The sequence below is a fragment of the Lucilia cuprina genome, chromosome 3 (genome assembly GCF_022045245.1).
Source record: "Lucilia cuprina isolate Lc7/37 chromosome 3, ASM2204524v1, whole genome shotgun sequence".
NCBI lineage: Eukaryota > Metazoa > Arthropoda > Insecta > Diptera > Calliphoridae > Lucilia > Lucilia cuprina.
This window is the reverse complement of record NC_060951.1, coordinates 51,444,493-51,463,962: the sequence shown is the minus strand read 5'-3', so window position 1 is coordinate 51,463,962 and position 19,470 is coordinate 51,444,493. Positions and strand designations below refer to the sequence as shown.

Here is a 19,470-nt window from a genome sequence, read left to right as displayed (position 1 = left end):
CTAGTAAATTTATCTCATAAAACTTTTATAATGTTTTATATGAAAATTATATACTTTAAATGTAAATTGTTTGGAATTTACAATTATTATTAACATTAATTAAATATTTCTCATAATTATACATTGTTTGTTTTTTTTTCTTTTAAGAACTCTAACTAAATAAATGCAAATTATATACGAAAGCAATTACAAATAAATACTAGTCATAGATTGTTTTTGAAATATGAGAACTCATGAGAATTTTGAGTTTAGTTTAAGAGACTTAATAAAAAAGAATAAGAAATAACTAAATATGTTGTACTTATTATATGTATAATAAACAACAATTAGCAATTATATTAAGAATGAAAAAAAAAAATTATAGATCTTAATTTAAAAAAAATAGGCTGAGGAACATGTTGATGCGTGTTTGTTATTAAATGACGACTTTGGTTCTTGAAAACATGCCTAATAGAATTATTAAAAAATTTGTATCCGTAAGATATCTAGGATCTCCGGAAAACTGATTTCATCAAACATACAGATAGATGGATAGACAGACATTGTCTCTACGATTTACATATTTAAAAGAGAGAGAGCTGTAGTTTAATACCTCTTAACCTTACTTATTCACTATATAAAAGTCGTGTTGCCAATCAATTTTACATAAGGGTAGTTTCGTGTGACTCAATTTCTATTTGGATGAAATTTGCACCAAGGTTAGTATTTTTGGATAGCTCTATCGGTCATACAATTCCCATAAAGAGCTTTATATTCTCTTAAGCCGGCTTTACACGATCCCACAAGTAATATGATCTGTCAAAAATTTGTGTAGAAGAGTAAGGATTAGATCGTCTAAATGCAATATGTAATGAAACTATCACACATTGAGGGAGAATACGGATGGAAAATTTGACAGTCGTATGGCTCTCTTAATTTTTTGAAATGATTCAAAAAACAAGAAGGTCGCATTAGATCGGGTATGTATTTTTATGTAAACATATACAAAAAAGTGAAACAGCTGTTTCCATTTTATTTTGTTATTGTTTTATACCAATCATGTAAACACAAATAATATCAATCATACGACTTTTATTCTCTTTTTGCTTATACGGATTGAATTTTATTTCACTTTTTCATTTGACTTTACGTACGTAAAGTGTGATCGTGTGTGGTGCCCCTTATTAGTATACGAGTGGTTATGGTTAAGCATTTGAGTCGAAAGAAGTCGACGACGGCGAAGCTTGTAAAATATTGCCGGCGGTATGCTGCCACCGATTTGAACCCTATCTGTTTATATCTCTGGTATAATAATTTACTTTTGGGGTGAAAAACTACTTATTTTTGTTCGACGTTAACCAAAAATAACTTGATATAAATGTAATTCCGCCACCTTTTAATTAATTAATTAATTAATTAATTAATTAATTAATTAATTAATATATTTTCTTACTCAATGCTTCATTGAAGTAGATTTTTTAACATTATATTTAGAATTTTTTTTGCACAAATTTAAAAGTCAATATTTTTTATACAACTTTTAATAGCTACCAGGGTTAAAACTACTAACTAATTCTTTATTTGACATATGCTCAAGGCAATTGGCTACAAATCATATTCAAAAAATTTAATTAAAGTTATTATAACATCCACTTATTACAAATAAATGCATGAAATAACTACTTTACCAACATAAATTATTAAATATTTTACTGGGATCCCTCTAAATAATCACAAAGGTCCTAAAGAAAATAATCTCAGCTTCCTTTCAGCAAAAAATATAAAAAGTGTATTTTGAAAAAGTATAAAAATACTATAAGTGCCAAATATTGAAAAATCTTATTCTTGAGTTTAAAGTTATATAAGCTCCACAAATACTTTCAGTTTAATTCCGAAATATAACAACTTTTAAATTAACACCCTATATTTAATAGATTCTTACAACTATCAAAGATTAATGACATTTTAGCAAAAAAAAAAAAATAAATTAAACTAAATAAATTATTTCAAATATCTATGTGGGTTATGCACTGAATCAATTTTTAGAGCAAATAACAGTACCACACGAAAATGATGATGCATACGACGACGACACTTTAGTTGTCGCTGATTTTCAATTTATTTAAAGAAATGATGCTAAACGATTTACCTTATTGGGATTTGAGTACATATATAAATAGTTTGTTTGTCTCAACAATAATTAAGTTCAATAAACTTTAAGATACATAAATGCGGAATCTTTATTTTTTATACAATATGAAATGAAAAAAAAGAAAAAATAGGCGTTATTGTGGTAAAAGAGGTAGATAAAAAATGCTTGTAATTGTTTGCAATTAACACATTGTTTTGTTATTGTTAAATTGTGAAATAGACAGATTGATTTTTATTTGTCATGTCATAGTTATGGTTAGTGTTAATATTGATAAATTTAAAAAAAAATGTATAACTAAAATGATTTAAATTCTATATAATAAATTGGTTAGTTAAAAACTTAATAATTTAATTTAAAACTGATTAATAAGTCAATTAAAAATTAAATGATTGAAGTAGAAAATTTTAAAATTTCAGTTTAATTTAATATTAATTTACATATTTTTCTTTTTTATTTTCAGTTTGTGGTCCTCCTGCAGTTCCTTTAAATGCTAAAGTGCAAACAGTATCCGATGGTACCTCGATTTTAGAAGCAAAATATGAATGTGATTCGGGTTATGAGCTGTTCGGGCCAACAACCATTAAATGTGATTCCCGTACAGGTTGGGAAAAAGAATTACCCTTCTGTGGCACAAATGTGGCCTATCGAAAACCGGTCAATCAAAGCTCCTACACAAGGGCTGGTCCCGCTCAATATGCCAACGATGGCCAACCGGGCAATAAAAATCCCGATGGTCAACAATGCTCCGAAACACAAAAAGAACCCTCTCCCTGGTGGCGAGTAGATCTTTTAACTCCACAAGCTGTAAGAGTGGTACGTATTACAACCAGAGGCTGTTGTGGTCATCAACCTTTACAAGATTTGGAAATAAGAGTGGGCAATAGTAGTGCAGATTTACAGAGAAATCCTTTGTGTGCCTGGTATCCAGGCACTTTAGATGAGGGCATTACCAAGACCTTTACATGCGCACGTCCCTTGGTGGGTCAATATGTGGCCATACAATTAGTGGGTGTCGAAGGCAGTCTTAGTTTGTGTGAAGTGGAGGTTTTTACCAACGATGAATTCTCGGTAGATCGTTGTCTAAGCTCAAACTTGGCAGTGGACACTGTTTTAACGACTTTCTCTAAGACGTGTTATGAGTTTCACGTAACAAAGGGAGAGAATTTTGAAAAGGCTCAACAGATGTGTATGACGACGGGTAAGTGATTTAAGTAAAGAAAATAATATATTTATTTTATTGTTAATCTTGTGAAATATGTCAAATTGCTTATGTGACCTTGAAGTCAAATAGTTTTGTTTCTTTTTGTAAGAAATAATCTACAAGTGAACTTTTTTGCACAATAGAATTATTATTTTGTATATTTGTCATTAACTAAGAATTTTTTAATACAAAAGAAAAATCTTTTGCAAACATATTTATAAAAGTATTCTTAACATTTTGAGAAGACCTTCAGCAAAAGGGGTAAATAAACTTTTCATAAGATAAAAAGCTTTAGAATTCTTTATAACGGAAACAGTTTTAAAGTAATACGAAACTACGTTATTGCTTTCGGTTCCTAATATTTACATTTGAGAAAAGTATAAATTGCAACTACTGGAAACATATTTATTGATAATGATCATTAACCGCCAATTGTAGATCGTTACTTAGTACTTAGCTTTTATAGTTTAAATCAAGGTTTTGTTTTATTTTTTTTGTATTAAACATACTATTAATTAGGTTTTAGTTTAATTGCTAAAGTGCAATGTAAAATTAATGATTAATTAAAACAATTTTAAAATAATTTAAATAATTCGATTAGTTTCAGGGTTTTTTTTTTCAAATATAACCTTCTATATACAATCTTTATCAGGAAACAGCATATCAGTAAAAAAACTTTACTAAACACTAGTTTACTACTTATTTATAATATTCCAAAGGATTATAATAAATACATATGCAAGTCTCCCAGAAAATAGCCTTTGCTTTTGTGCTGATGTTTGTAACGCACACAGATATTTGCATCAATCGGTTTAGAATAATTTCTGGGACGAAACCTATTAAAAAAGGTTAAAATCGATCAATTCGTCTCATGCAACCTAAAAAGGTCTTTCGATCTGCTAATTACAAATAAAAAGGACTTTTAAACTCATAATTATGTTTTAAGTTTAATACACACCAAATTGATGATCTTTCCAAATAAAGATCGGTTTTCTTTTAAACATAGCTTCCATACAAAATTCCTTTCAGAAAATTATTTTAATGTTGAAGATGGTAGAAAAAAAGTAGGCGGCAGTGCTAAATAAGAGCTTTAAATATATTTTCACCAATTGACTTTTGAGTATAAGGTATCGGCGAAGAGCAATCTCATGACCTTTATTATTCTCTTGTTTTCGCAAGTAGGTTGAAGAGTGTGTTAGACACAATCAGAGAGAGAGAGAGTTTCAAAATGCCTGTTTTAACTGGTATCTTTTCCCATCAGAGAGCTCATTTATTGCTTTTTTATGGATATCAAATCTGAAGTAAATATACTGAAGATCTGATATTTGTCTGAGTTGACAATTATAGTTTTTTTTTACGACTTAATATAAAATTTTGTACGATCAAAAATCTTAATCTGCTTTTGTTTGATTTTAAAATCATAGTTTTTTCTCGTGACCTCTGTATACTATGTGGTTTGGACTTTCAAATACTTCTTACATCGATTCTTTGGAATTATCTACCAAGGACAGATAATGCTTTAGTTGTATAACCGACGATCAAACGTTTTACTACTTTGTTGCTACAACTTTTTCAAATCGTGACGCCTCTGTGTATTTTGTGGTGAGGGATTTTCAAATATGTCTTAATACGATTTTGCGAATTTATCTATATATCTATATATATAACCGACGATCAAACTTCGATTCTGCGGAATTATCTATCAAGGACAGTCAAAACTTTATATGTTTAACCGGCGCTCGAAGATTTAACTACTTTGTTGATACGAACTTAGACCACAATTTGAAAATCGTTGTAGTAAATAGAATATGGAATGGAACTAGTCAAATTCAGCTAAATTTTCTTAAAAATAGGCCACATATGATAACTAGGTGTTTAAATAGTTAGTTAGATAGTTTGAAATACACTTAGGCCTCCATCGGACCTGTTGTGCGCTCCTTAACCAGTGCCACGGGTGGGAATCGAACCCACCACCTCCGGTCTACCAGACTAGAACACTAACCACTAACCTTCCGGAGGCCACATGTGTTTAAGTAACGTTGTTTTCCGTTCTGTTCGGCTCATCTCAAATTAGAGAAACATTAGATAATGTATTGATATCAGTTACACGTATATAACTAAAGATATTCGTGTTGTGATTGCATGAAATAAAATAAAATTAATAAAATTGAAATTAAACAAAATAAATGTAAATTTCAATAACATTATCATCTATAAACAGAGAATTATTTGTCTTTACAACTCTGCTAAATCCATTAAGTTTTGCAATTTTAAATTACATTTTATTTACACAAAAAATAATCCACATAAAATTGTGGCCGAATCGCATTATACAACTTGATTTTAATTTCAAAATATAAATTTAAAGTTCATTGTAATCGAATGGTGTCGCCTAAGAATTAACAACATTGCAATATTTATTTGCATTTTTTAAATTTCTTTATTTATTTAAAAACTTATGTTAAACAAATATTTTCGAATTCATTTAAGGTGGCAATTTGGTGCACGATTTTCGTGGAGCTGCCAACGATTATATACTTGCTGAATTGGAACGACGTAAATCGGAATTAAAAACACAACTTGTATGGATAGGTGCACAAAAGGAACCAGGAATAACATCACGCACATGGAAATGGGTGAATGGTGAGTTATTTTTATAAACATTTTTTTTAAGTAAAAAAATAAACTCGTGCAATTTAAGAAACATTTATTAAATGTTTCAAAATAATTTTCTACTTCTATTAACAAGTGTTAAATGGTAAAATTAAGTAGTCTGGGTGACTAATAATTTTTCATACAATTTTTAGTATATAATACAATTATTAAAGCAAAACCTTCAAACTATTGCCAAAATAATTTGTTAGGGGTTTTTTGTCTACCATAATATAATTCGCAAATTTAAATAACTGCCCAAAAAATGTCATAATTAAAACAAGTTTATTATTTATTCGATAATAAAAACTTGATTTAACTATTATTAAGGCAATTTTTTAATAACCCTGAAATTTTAATGTCGAAAAAAGAAAGTATTTAATGAGTGTTGAATGTTTAACCAAAAAAATTGTTTATTAAGTATATACAAAATCTAACAACGTCTACATAATTTACCATTGAAAGGTTTACTAACAAATTAATAATGCTAGAAACATAAAATATTTAATAAACAATTATCAATACCATTGGCCATATTTGTTTCTTTTTAATCAATATTGGAATTTTTTAAATTCATATTTTTTTATTTGACTGCTGGTGGTATCCAAATATGGTTGTAGACAGGGTTTCAATTTAAAAAACATTCTTATTGTTTGAAAAATGAAAGTTATTTTATGTATTACGAGTTTTTTATTATTATTTTTAATTGTTTAGTATTTTTTTAATGATTTTCTTGTTGTGTTTTTTTTGCTTACAGGTGAAATAGTACAGAAACCTGCTTGGGGTAAAGATCAACCCAATAATTATAATGGTGAACAAAATTGCGTGGTTTTAGATGGTGGCCGCAACTGGCTGTGGAATGATGTGGGTTGTAATCTGGATTATTTGCATTTCATATGTCAGCATGGTGAGTTTTGCATAAAATAAATACTTTAGTAAAAATTTTCTTAAATAATGAAATAAAGTGATGCTTGATCGATTTCTAGTTAATTGTAATACATCATTTTATAATTAGTGAGAATTTTATGTAAAAATTCAAAAAATTGTCTGTAAACATAATTTCGAAAAATGTCAAACTTATCTTTAAGATATTATGTCTTCAGACTAGTTATCTTGCTAAATGGAAAATGATAGCTAATCATTTATTATTATGATAAAATAAAATCTATTTGAGAAATATTTCAAATTAAAAAATAATTTTAATTTTTACAAATTTTTATGTTCAAAACTTGATAATGTCTTGTAATTACTTATTAACATACTTTTCAATGACTACTACATACTGTTCTAATAACATACACAGAAAAAAATTACCAAAGTTGATTCAATCCGTTACTAAAAGCTTACCACGTGTGTATGAACTTTGACAACATCCGTACTGGAAAATTATAAACACTTTGGTGTCAATTTTGTAAAAGGCATATAAATTTGGAAAACGTATATTTTCCCTCTTAGTAGAAATACTTAATGTAATGTGTTATTTAATTCCTTCTAATTCACTAGTCAGCTTTTGCGTAAAGATATAGAACCTTTATATGTTTTTTCATGGTATTAACAATGACTACTTTTTCTAATTTTGTTGTAAGTACTTGAATGACAATGAATTTGTCAAATTAAAATAAAGACTTAATAAGCGATAGTGTAAGAAAATTTTAGCATGACTTAATATGCTATAGTGTAAGAACATTTTAGCATTTTAACTATTTGATTCAAATAAAACTTAAAATGTTAATTTTATTCGAGCATAAGTTTTAATTTTCGAATTTTTTAACAAACTTAAAAAACCCCCAAAAAATACATTTTTGGAATTCCTATGATTAAAAGATTATTTTGGAATTTTTGAAAAAATATCAAATTTTTGGTAATATGTATTTTAACTTATGTAAAAAAGTATTTTAAAACTTTGAAAATAATTTAAAATTCGACTTTTTATTACTTGTACTTTTAACACCAGCATTACTTAAAAGAAGTAAAGTAATGACTTTCTAATTATATAGGTAGTTACTTTTTAGGCTTGATATGTTATTTTCGAACAAGTACTTACTTATTACCTTATTTGTAAGTAGGCGTGGTGAGAACTTGCCTCCAATAAGTAAAGTAAATTTTACCATTTTAATATCTTACATTTCAATGAAAGTTTATGCTGGGTACATTGAAAATGGTGTGCAATTTAAAAAAATAACTCGACGTGAATTGACAATCTTCTTACAGTGCTGGGTGAGGTACTTTAGTAAGAATTCACAACTGATGTAGCCTGACCCCAAAGGGGCTATAGTTTGAAAACTAGAGAACTTGAATGTCAGTTCAATGTTTAATACTTTAAAGTGCAAATTATAATTTGCTATTGTTTGAAATTTGTATAACAACACTTTTATAAAAAAAAAACTTCAATCTAGTAATACATATTTTCGTTTTGTTCAACAAAGTGTTAAACTTTCTAAACTCTACACAAGTATTTTTCCAAACAACTTCCTCTCAAATACTCATACTAATTAATATATTTATTAAAAAAAACACATTTTTTATTGCAGCTCCACTATCTTGCGGCTCACCAGATTCCCAACAAAATACAACAATTGTTGGTAAAAATTATACAATTGACAGTACGATACAATACAAATGCCCCAAGGGTCATTCATTAATTGGTGATGCAGAACGTACATGTCGTACCGATGGCACATGGAGCGGAAAGGCACCCACTTGTAAATGTATGTAAAAAACAATTGTTATTGTTAACAGTGATTTTTTGTTGGTTAAAATTATGTTCTATATATGATTTTGTTAATGCATTTTATATATTTTTGTTTATAAAAAGATGTCGATTGCGGTCCATTGCCTGAATTAGAGCACGGTTCAGTGTTTATGTCCGAACAGCGTACCAGTTATGGTGTGCAGGCCACTTATAGTTGTCATGAGAATTACACATTGATTGGTAATGAAAATAGAACTTGCGGATTGGAGGGTTGGACGGGTAAACAGCCCGAATGCTTGGTTGATTGGTGTCCCGAGCCACCAGAGATACAAGGAGGCTCGGTGGTGGTAACCGATAAGAGAGCAGGCTCCACGGCCACATATGAATGTGAAACTGGTTATGTCTTAGTGGGAGAACCGGTAGGTTATTGAAATTTTGAAATTGTATTTAAAATAGTAAATTATTGACTTTATCTTAAAGGTTATATCTTGCGGCTTGGGAGGTGAATGGTCCAGCAAAGCTCCTTCTTGCCGATTTGTGGATTGTGGTTCACCAGCTAGACCGGATCATGGTGTGGCAGTTTTGATAAACTCTTCTACCACTGTGGGCTCTATGGTTAAATATGAATGTGAAGATGATTATTGGCTAGATGGTCCTTCGGATCTTTATTGTACTAAAGAAGGCAAATGGTCGGGTGATGCTCCAGTATGTGAATTAGTTACATGCGATACGCCACATGTACCTCCCGGTTCTTTTGTTGTGGGTTATGATTATAATGTTCACTCTAAAATTACCTATAATTGTGATCCTGGACATGTTTTGAGAGGAAATCCTATTTTAGAATGTTTAGATACCGGTGATTGGAGTACAGAAGCTCCGTTCTGTGAATGTAAGAAAAATGGTTTAAGATTCTATTAAGTGGTTAGAAATTTTTAATTTTCTCTGAATCTTTACAGATATTGACTGCGGAACTATAACTCCTATACCTTATGGCAGTCATAAATATACTACCAACACCACCTATGTAGGATCGGAGGTAACTTTTAGCTGTTCTCAGTCTCATAAGTTAAGTGGGGTACCTAAACGTACTTGTCTAGAATCGGGAATATGGAGTGATTCCTCGCCAAAATGTGAAGGTATGACAGTAGAAAATAATTTCAATTTCACAATAATAACAATTAATGAACATTTTATAGAAATACGTTGCACGGAACCAGCTTTAGCTCCTCATAGTTTGCTGTCGGTCACAGGCAATGACCGTATGTATGGTCGTACCTTGATAAGAACTGCAGAGTCTGCTACGAACTCAGCTCAAACTTATAGGTAAATGAGAACTAATAAAAGATTTTGACGGTCGAAAGCGATCGAAATTTCAAATGAAATTATTTTAAATTCTATAAAAAATTATATTTTTTTAAAAAGTCCGAATTAGGAATGTATTTGTTTATTGACTAAAAAAGCTAAAATTTAATTTTTATGAATAAATTTTTTGAACTTTTGAACTACTGGAACTGGATTAAAACTCGATTACAAATTTTGACCATAACATGTTCTCAAAAGCTTGTAAAAATTAAGGTTTTCAATAGGACCAGTCTTAAATCTAATATTTTTTCTTTATAGAATTGGAGCTTTGGCTAAATATCGCTGTGAACGTGGGTACAAGATGGTGGGCGAAGCTTTAGTGACCTGCGAAGACAATGGTAAATGGAGTGGTAATGTTCCCGAATGTGTTTGTAAGTTTCCATTAAATAATATTAATGTAAAAAGATTTTAATGATTTATTCCAATTTTAAAGATGTTGAATGTGGTACACCTATGAATATTACCTTTGGTAAAGTCACCTTGGCCACGAATGCCACATATTATGGAGCAGCTGCCCTCTACGAGTGTGATAACAATTTCAAATTAGATGGTGTTTCAAGACGTTTATGTACCGAAGATGGTACTTGGAGTCATGAGGCTCCACATTGTGTAGAAATCACCTGTGATGAACCAGAATTAAGTGAAAGTTTGATAGTGGAGGCTGGTGAAAGATCAGTGGGTTCATTAGCTAAATTTAGATGTCAGAGAGGACGTAATTTGATTGGTAATGATACGAGAGTATGTCAGAAATCAGGAAAATGGACTGGTAAAAGTCCAGTTTGCAAACGTAAGTATTTTTTTATTATCAAATTTAAAATCCAATTATTAACTGATAAAATCTTTTAAAGCTGTTGATTGCGGACGCCCCTTGCCTATTGAGAATGGCCGTGTAATTGTGGTTAACGAATCTACTTTATATGGTGGCTCAGCTGAATACCATTGTATACCCGGTTTTAATCGTATAGGCCAATATTTACGTAAATGTACCGAAGATGGTATGTGGAGTGGTGATGAGCCTCGTTGTGAATTGTCCGCTACAGAAGCTCAAGAAAGTGGTAGCTTAGGAACAGGCATTGCTATAGGTGCCACAGTTATTATAGCTCTACTTATATTGATTGGTCTAATATTCATACATCGTAATAAAGCCCGTCCAGTAAAGAATACGGAAAATATACAAGCTGCCGAAACTAAAGATGAAAGAAGTGCCGCTGTAATGTCTTATTCAACGTTAGAAGCCAATAATCGAAATATGCACCTAGATAATGGTCCTCCCGCTACTTTTAATACATTTCATGGTGGTAGAGGTATGAATGGCAATGGTACAGTAGGTCGGTCTGGTAAGTTTATATTAATTTGATCAAAAATAAACTGGAAGCTTACTGTTATTATTAAAAATCTTTTAGAAAACATTTACGATCAAATTCCCAACGAACAATTCTACGATGCCCCCTATGAAATGCGCACAAATGATGAAGTGTATGAACCTGAACCTACAGCTGGAAATGTCATTACAATTAATGGTATATCTGTTAGATAAACTTTTATCGATCTTTTTTCATAAGATTTGTTAGTTTACTTGAACAGCTATATTCCAAAATTGTTTTATTTAAAGTAATGAAAAACAAATGACTGTATTATTATCAAAATTTGATTGAAATATAACTTTATTCCTTAAGTATCCTAAAAAAACACAAACAAATTTAAAACTTATGTTTTGTAGATTTTGTATAAAGAAAATTTAATTATAATTATTTAGTTTGTTAAGAATTTTTTTGTTTTAGATTTAAGTTTTATTGTATGTGTACATGTAAATATATATTTAGAGAGTATGTGATTTGTTATAATATATAAATACTTAAATTTATATACATATTTATTTTGGCCTTTAACTAATTATTTACCTAATGAAAACAAAAAATTTAGTACTTATGTTAAAATATAATAATAGTAATAATAAAAAAGTAATACATAACGTACAAATTTGAATTTCTTATCAATATGGCAACTATTTAATGGAAGAAAGCTTTTTATGAGCTTTTAATTATTAGTGTTGTAATTTTGTATTAGTGGTTTATTCGTATAGAAAATCTTTGTACCTGTATTCTTGTATTTTCCCTTGCTCGATAACATTTCGTTAGCAACACAAAATTACTCAATATCATAATTAGGGCAATGCATCGTCAGTTGTACATATATATGTATACATTTCGGACAGTTTGACAAATTTTGAAATCGATTTGTTAAAGCATATTTTCATCAATTCAAATAATTTTTTTCTTTATTTATCCAAAAAAAAAAAATAAATAAATATGTTCTAAAATAACTATGTAGTTTTAGATCTGAGATTCGTTCGGTATCGCCACCGATTATATAAAGCTCTTTGTAAATCATTTTTATGATTCTTAAGTATTTTTAAAGAGTTTTAAAGAAACCAGTTTTGAACTAGTTATACGAAAACGTTTTTCAAAATCGATCCTAATCTCATTATTTTAAAACAAAAATCGTTATAAAGTTGAATATTTCCCGAAAACTTATATAAACGAGCTTCCTAGAACTCGTTCTAAAAATCATTAATTAATAATGTCAACTCACCAACTTTCTACAGAACCATTTCTGAAGGTAATATTTTCGAAACTTTTAACTTGATATTTTTAACGTCAGAAAATTATTTTAAGCCAATTGGTATACTTTAAGGTAAGTATAGAATCAATATTTCAATGCGTTACATACATCAGCACAAAGCCAATCCCCAATAAAGTAGTGTAGGGTGTAAATATGATAAACAAGATTGTATATATACTAAGGTATTCAAACGATAAATCGTCGATCGATTAATCGCTCGAATAAATGAAAATTGCCAAATTTCAAATATCGAATAAAAAAAATAAATTATATCAAAAAACCGATTAAGAAAAACTGAACATTAAAATTACTGTATACTTATACAAAATTCAATATATTTATAATACATTTTCTTTATGTATTAATTACTTTTCTATAATGAAGAATATTAATTGGATGATATTTATAACAATATTTCAAAAACATTGTAATATGTTGTTCTGATTTACCTACTTCTAGAATTGGTTCATGCAGAAAAATTTCAGATTACTGAAAAGAAATCTTAAAAATAATTACATCGCCTTTAATTCTACATCCAGTTTTGGAGAACAGTGTTGAGTTTCTTAAGTATTTCCAAAATGTTATTCAGCAATACATAGTTAAACACTAGTTCATTGGAACGTATGAATTTTGGAACTCGTTGATAAATCTCAAAAATATAAATTAAATTAACTTAATTTCTTTATATAGAAGAGGATTTCACATGAAAATAAAAAATTCTAATATTTGAGGAAAAAAATTAATTAACAAACCTTAATATAACTGAATTTAAAAAGTGGAAAATTATAATTTTGTGTGTTATGGAAAGAAAAATATTGTAGAAAAGAAATAATATTATCAAAAAAAAAAAAAAAAAAAAAAAACAGTCACTCTCCTTTTATTCGATTAACCGAATAATTTTGAATTATCCGATTATTAACCGGCCAACTTAAAACCTCAAATAATTATTTGTCGAATAAACCGATTAAGACAAAACCCCGAAATGGTTCTGACAAACTTCTGGCAACCATATAAAAAAAGCTTTAAATAAAAAGCTATATTGATAACAGTTTGAAGAGCACAGTACAAACAACTTTACCATAAAAAATTTATTATTAACAGTAGACACTAGTTAAATAAACACAAAAAAGCACTTTTCACTTTAACAAACTTTAATTTTAGAGACAAATTTTATTTTAAAATAAAGGACAGAAATTTTTCAATGTTATATCAGCTATCGGTTAGGTGAGAATGCAACTGATTAAATACTGATTTAAATAAACCTAAAACTCTCAACAAAATTTCATGAGGATCGCTCCAAAATTGACACTACCACAAATATAATTCTTCTTACAGCCAATTACTGATAAAAAAATTCGACAAATATGATTTGTATTAAATCATTAATCCCTATTTTTAATTCTTTTGAGATTCATGTTTGGAATCAATTAATAAAGATCATATCGTTTATTTACTACAAGACTGGCATAATCCAAAATAGCGAAAAAATGGCTTTAAAAAATTGTTTATATATGTTTTAAAGAAATCCACAGATTTGAAATATTAACCCAGATGTCTGAGGAGAAAATGGGCTGCATAGCTATAAGGGTGTTGTAGCTCTCATGCAATAAAATCTTAAATTTGTATATCTGAGCAAATATAGAAGTTAGAGTTCTCAAACATATGTTTTTAATAATACCAATCAATCATTTATCTTTGCAAGAAGTTGGGCTAGAATTTTAAAATTTTGAACAAAGAACAATAACATTTATGTTAATATTAGGGTGGCTTGGTACATTCTCTATGAATTTAATTCAAAAAATCGTATATTAGAGAAACTATTAAAGCTATAATTAAATTTTGCATCCATGAATATTTGGGTATTAAATTGGCACACAAGCCAATAGCTATCATATCAATAAAATACAAACATTCGCTTGTTAGGAAAACTATTAGAGGAACTATGGAGAAAAAAGCGAACTTTTAATAGAGACTAGGCACCTTCCACATAATTTAAAAAATTTAAAATTTTTATGTATATTTGGCAAACTATCACAATATTACAATTTGTAAAAACAATAAAAAAGAACGTATAGAGAAACTATTTCAGCTAAAAACTTTTAAAATTGGAAAGTGGAGTTTTTATTTAAATTGGTTTTGGGTATAGCTTTACAAATTTTAGAAACTTACCGCTATTAAAGAATAATCATCATCTGAAATAAAATAAATATTTTAAACAATTAAAAAAAGTTACAAAAAAATAATGTAGAAATAAATAATTTCTAAGGATATATTTCTTAAGATATTTTTCGAATGTGTAACACAGTACGTTTCGATTCCCTAAAACATTCCCTTAAAATCTATAATAAAAATGTATTATTGAAAATTATAATGGTTTCAGTATATCGGTACCAAGCAAAATATAATGTAAAATAGATTTTTTCGAATCGAAATTGTCGAAAATATTAAAATTAAATATAAAATGCCATTAAATGGAAATTAACAATTTAGCGTTATTGTAGAGAAATATTTAAATATAATGCTACCAAATAACGGAATCATGTCCAAAGTCATGTACACAAATTATATGTGAAAATTAAAAATTTTGTCTATATCTTGAAAACGGTTATGGCAAAAAATAAACATCTGTAAAAACTAATACAATATACTTTGCTTCGTAGAAACATTTACTTAAATTATTGATAAAATTAAAATTGTTGCTATTACCTATTCCAACAACTGCTGTTGAAAAACTAAACAGCAGATTGTAAAAATTCCAAGTACAAACTTAAGGATTTATGATAGAGCAAATGTTTGTCAAGTAATTTACATGGGATTTCTAAGTGGATTTGAGTAATATAAGTTTATGTCCTTTTAGCAGCTTCTGGGAAAATATGTATAGTGGTACTTAATTTTGGTGCTTGTCCTCCATGATGGAAGCCACTTTTAATACCTAAAGGATGGCATTTTTCATCAGGTACTGTAGTTCTCTATTTGCTAACCAGATGATAAATAATTTTTGGCGCGAATAATAATATCGCTAAACGATTTGAAAACTACCTGATTGCATGACAGGTACAGTGTAATTCGTTGCTATAAATACTGTCATAAGTTGATGCAGTAAATCAGTTCCATTTGCAATTCATTGCAACTCACAAGCAAAAATTTCTTATCCCAGTGAAATATTTTAAATATATATAAAAAAATATTCAATCAGTTGTTATTAGAAAACTGTTTGATAAATATGATTTTGGCAGCACGTAAGCATCTCTTTGCTACCAACATCATTTTCTTTTTCATCATCTATGTCGTACAGAAGTTTATACAAGTTTTCTGTATAATTGAAGAGAAGGCCTGCAATAATGACAATTGCTCTGCCAACAACATTTGTAACGATCGCTGTAAACCGAACACTGTCTCAGTTCCTTTGACAGCAGCGCCCTCTATAATTTCGCCACCTCAGTCGCCTAAACCCCAAGTGAAAGGTCTTCGTCTGATACCATTGGCCATGCGCAAAACTATGCGCAATTTCGGTTACGGTGAGGGTCACTATCAAATGTTCGTCGAAGAGAAACAACGTAAACAACACACCTCGAAAGCCCGCTTAAATGCGGCCGTTGCTGAAGTTAAACTCAATCCTAATTAGTTTCAGTGGGGGAAGCCCCGAAATAAACAAACGTTTGGTCATTTAATACAGAACGAATGTTTGACAATTTTACTATGTACCTCTTCTTAATTTTCAATAAAGTTCAAAAATATTTCTCCCTTCTGTGCATAGTTAATACAAAGAAATGTTTAATTTAAATTAATCGCATTGCGGAGAAAATCAATTATAAAAAAATATATATTAAATATTAAACAAATGTCTAAGAGCGTATTTAATTTGAAACGCTTAACTCTTAATGTCGATTTAAATACAAAACTGTATTTTATTGTTATTAGTTTATTTTGTATTAAATGTTATACGTTTTGTAAATTTTCAAGAAAACAAAAATATAAAGATCTGTTTTATAGATTTTGTTTTTTTTTATCAAATTTATATTGTTTATTTTAGAAAAAAAAATGTTAAATAAATTATTTAACATAAACAGACGTAACGTTAAATAAAATAATTGTGATTATTATTGACATTTCCGTTTTTTGGCTCTGACGTTTGGCAAGTGTTTGAAATGTCAATAAAATTTTTTTAAAAACAGAATGTGCTAAAAATATTTATTTATTAAATAAGTGTGCAAGATCTAAGATTAATAATGATTATCTGGTATTAAGATCTCAAAGAAGGGTATTTGAGGGGAAAAGGATTTCTAATGGCATGGAACTATAAATATTATAAAAGTTTTTTGCCGCCTTAGAAAAATGTAAAATTTGTCAGTAATATATGAAATTGGCTTGAAGGTTATTTCTTACATTCAATAAATTAAGGACATTTGTACGAAATCTGAACTTCTAAGACTTGGTTCACAATAGAAACTTTTTTTGGGAAACTTTTGATTTTTGTGTGTGAGAGAAAGAAATATCAATCATCTCTTTCTCTCACACACAAAATCAAAAGTTTCTTAACAAAAGTTTCCGAGTGTGAACCAGGCCTAACTTCATATTGATTTCCTATGTATTAGTTTTTAAACTGTTTACTTTTGTGGAAAGGGTATATATAAGTTGTCATTCCGTTTGCTATTTCTGTAATATAATTTACCGACCCTATAAACTCTATATATTCGGGGTTCTTATAGATGGTGTTTGAATTTCGTAGGGCTTTACGTTAACAATTGCCATGTAGGCCTATTACATGATGATCTTTTTTCAACCACTGGCTATACTTTTGCAAAGACTTACCGCCGTCCCATTGTATATCTTACACGCTGGTGGCAATTTACGTATATGGAATTTCTGGCCCAGTAACAGGTGTCATGAGACAAGCTCAATCTAACCTCGACAAAGGAAAAGTCAATTACTGGTTAGATAAATAATAATCTAAAGACTCATGTCCATGTGTATGTTGAAATCAGTTTTCGAAAGACCCCAGATATCGATCCGAGTTTTCATTAATTCCATCAGACTTATCGGTATCAGAAAAATCGGCCCATTAATAACGGAGTTGTTTGGTGCATGCTGACACAGAAATTATAAACATATACTGTCAATTTTGTTACTGTACTTGTTTAAAAAAACAATGCAGGGCCCGGAGTAACTGAGAGTTGAGTTTAAAATAGTATTGATCCTAGAAACTTGAAGTTAAGCCTGTACAGCCCAGAGTAAATGTTTTAGTACTACAGCCCCTTTTTAATGTTAAATCTCGAAGAGTAGTATTAAACATGCAGCGCCCTGATTGAATAAAAATCTGTAAAAAGGCGATTTTTATTATACCCTACACCAGTATAGTGGGGAGGGTATTATAAGCTTGTGCTGATGTTTGTAACATACAAAAATATTGGTACAATACCTACCTTAAAGTATACCGATCGATTCAGGATCATTTTTTGAGTCGATTAAGACATGTCCGTCCGTCCGTCTGTCCGGCTGGCTGGCTTTCCGTAAACCTTGTGCGCAAGGTACAGGCCGCAATTTTCAAGATAATTTGATGAAATTTGGACCAAGCATATTTTTTGGCACAGGGACGAAGCTTATTGAAAATGGTTGAAATCGGTCCATTATTTCACCTAGCCCCCATACAACCGTACCTCCCAATTTGAACTTTTTATGCCATAATTACGTCAAATATTATTTTATCTATCTAAAAATTGGCACAAATAAGTCTTATATAAGTATAAATGACACTGCAGATTTTCGTAAGGATTGGCCCTTATTTGACCCTAGCCCCCATACAAACCCCCCTTCAAAAATGTTTTAAACGTCTAAAATTGACTTGTAACCATTTGTATCGCAATGAAACTCAACAAAATTAACTGTTATTTAAAAAAATTCTTTTTTTGCCAAAATAAAAGTAAAAATACTCCAAAAAAAAGTTAAGAAAAAAACAAACCAAATGCTTTATTTTTTTAAATAATCCCCATTTTTAACATACATACTGACAGGTGTAGGGTATCATATGGTCGGCTACGCCCGACTATACATTCATACTTGTTTGTTTTGAAATTGTTTTGTTTAATATTCTATGATGAAAGGAATATAAGATTCGGCACAGCCGAAAATAGAAATCTAACTCGTTTATGATTGAAATTTAATACGTCTATGGTTGGTTTGTTTATCGACTGATCAAACAAAATTGAACTGCAGTTTTAATTGGTGCTTGTTTTTGTCACTGGCGTGCGTATTTAATGTTCTGAATTTTCAAATAATTCTTTTATTTCCGTGAACAATACATAAATACTGGTTATAAATATCTTTGAAATTTTATTTAGAATATAAATAAAAATGTATGGTTCTTAATTTTATTCTTGAAAAAATAAAAATTATTAGTTTGACTTTATCGAGGTAAAGTGTTTTATGTATTATATAAAAGCTATGACCATTTATGAACATGAGCAAATTATGATCCAAATAATTTTATTATATGTGACTATGCGTTTTTAGCATATTAACTGCTAATATTAAAAGCGGAAATTTATTCTATACTAGAGTTTAGATTTTCCTAAAAATTTTTTATTCCCGGGAATTTCGAACCATGTTTGATTTACAAAATTCTTCCTAAGATGATATTTCACACATTTATGATAAAAACGTTATTTATAAACAAAGTTTTATTCTATAAATATTAAATTTTTTTGTATGAAATTTGTTTATAAACCATTTATAAAAATAATGTTGTTTATTTTGTAATAACCTATTGTTTTCTTAAAACAACTAAAAAATAATTTTGGAAGGCCTTCAATG

At 29.1% G+C, this 19,470-nt stretch overlaps 3 protein-coding genes across 3 annotated transcripts in view; 2 read left to right on the top strand and 1 right to left on the bottom strand.

Moving 5' to 3' along the window:
- Positions 1–11,816, top strand: part of LOC111683199 (sushi, von Willebrand factor type A, EGF and pentraxin domain-containing protein 1) — a 38,530-nt gene extending 26,714 nt beyond the window's left edge. Inside the window, exons 3-14 of the mRNA XM_023445249.2 lie at positions 2,592–3,329; positions 5,823–5,975; positions 6,742–6,891; positions 8,516–8,692; positions 8,800–9,095; positions 9,157–9,565; positions 9,633–9,812; positions 9,873–9,999; positions 10,297–10,409; positions 10,472–10,825; positions 10,887–11,375; positions 11,442–11,816. Coding sequence (XP_023301017.1) covers positions 2,592–3,329; positions 5,823–5,975; positions 6,742–6,891; positions 8,516–8,692; positions 8,800–9,095; positions 9,157–9,565; positions 9,633–9,812; positions 9,873–9,999; positions 10,297–10,409; positions 10,472–10,825; positions 10,887–11,375; positions 11,442–11,575 — 3,320 coding nt within the window. The 3' untranslated portion in view covers positions 11,576–11,816. The remainder of the gene's footprint in view (positions 1–2,591; positions 3,330–5,822; positions 5,976–6,741; positions 6,892–8,515; positions 8,693–8,799; positions 9,096–9,156; positions 9,566–9,632; positions 9,813–9,872; positions 10,000–10,296; positions 10,410–10,471; positions 10,826–10,886; positions 11,376–11,441) is intronic.
- The window catches only part of LOC111683200 (alpha-protein kinase 1), an 80,282-nt gene extending 65,429 nt beyond the window's left edge, over positions 1–14,853 (bottom strand). The window contains exon 1 of the mRNA XM_023445251.2: positions 14,830–14,853. The gene's annotated coding sequence lies outside the window, so the exon portion shown is untranslated. The remainder of the gene's footprint in view (positions 1–14,829) is intronic.
- A 966-nt stretch (positions 14,854–15,819) lies between these two features.
- Positions 15,820–16,359, top strand: LOC111683205. The gene has a single exon (XM_023445257.2). It carries the CDS (start codon positions 15,884–15,886, stop codon positions 16,283–16,285), a length of 402 nt encoding a protein of 133 aa, XP_023301025.1. The 5' UTR covers positions 15,820–15,883; the 3' UTR covers positions 16,286–16,359.
- Positions 16,360–19,470: the final 3,111 nt, after the last annotated feature.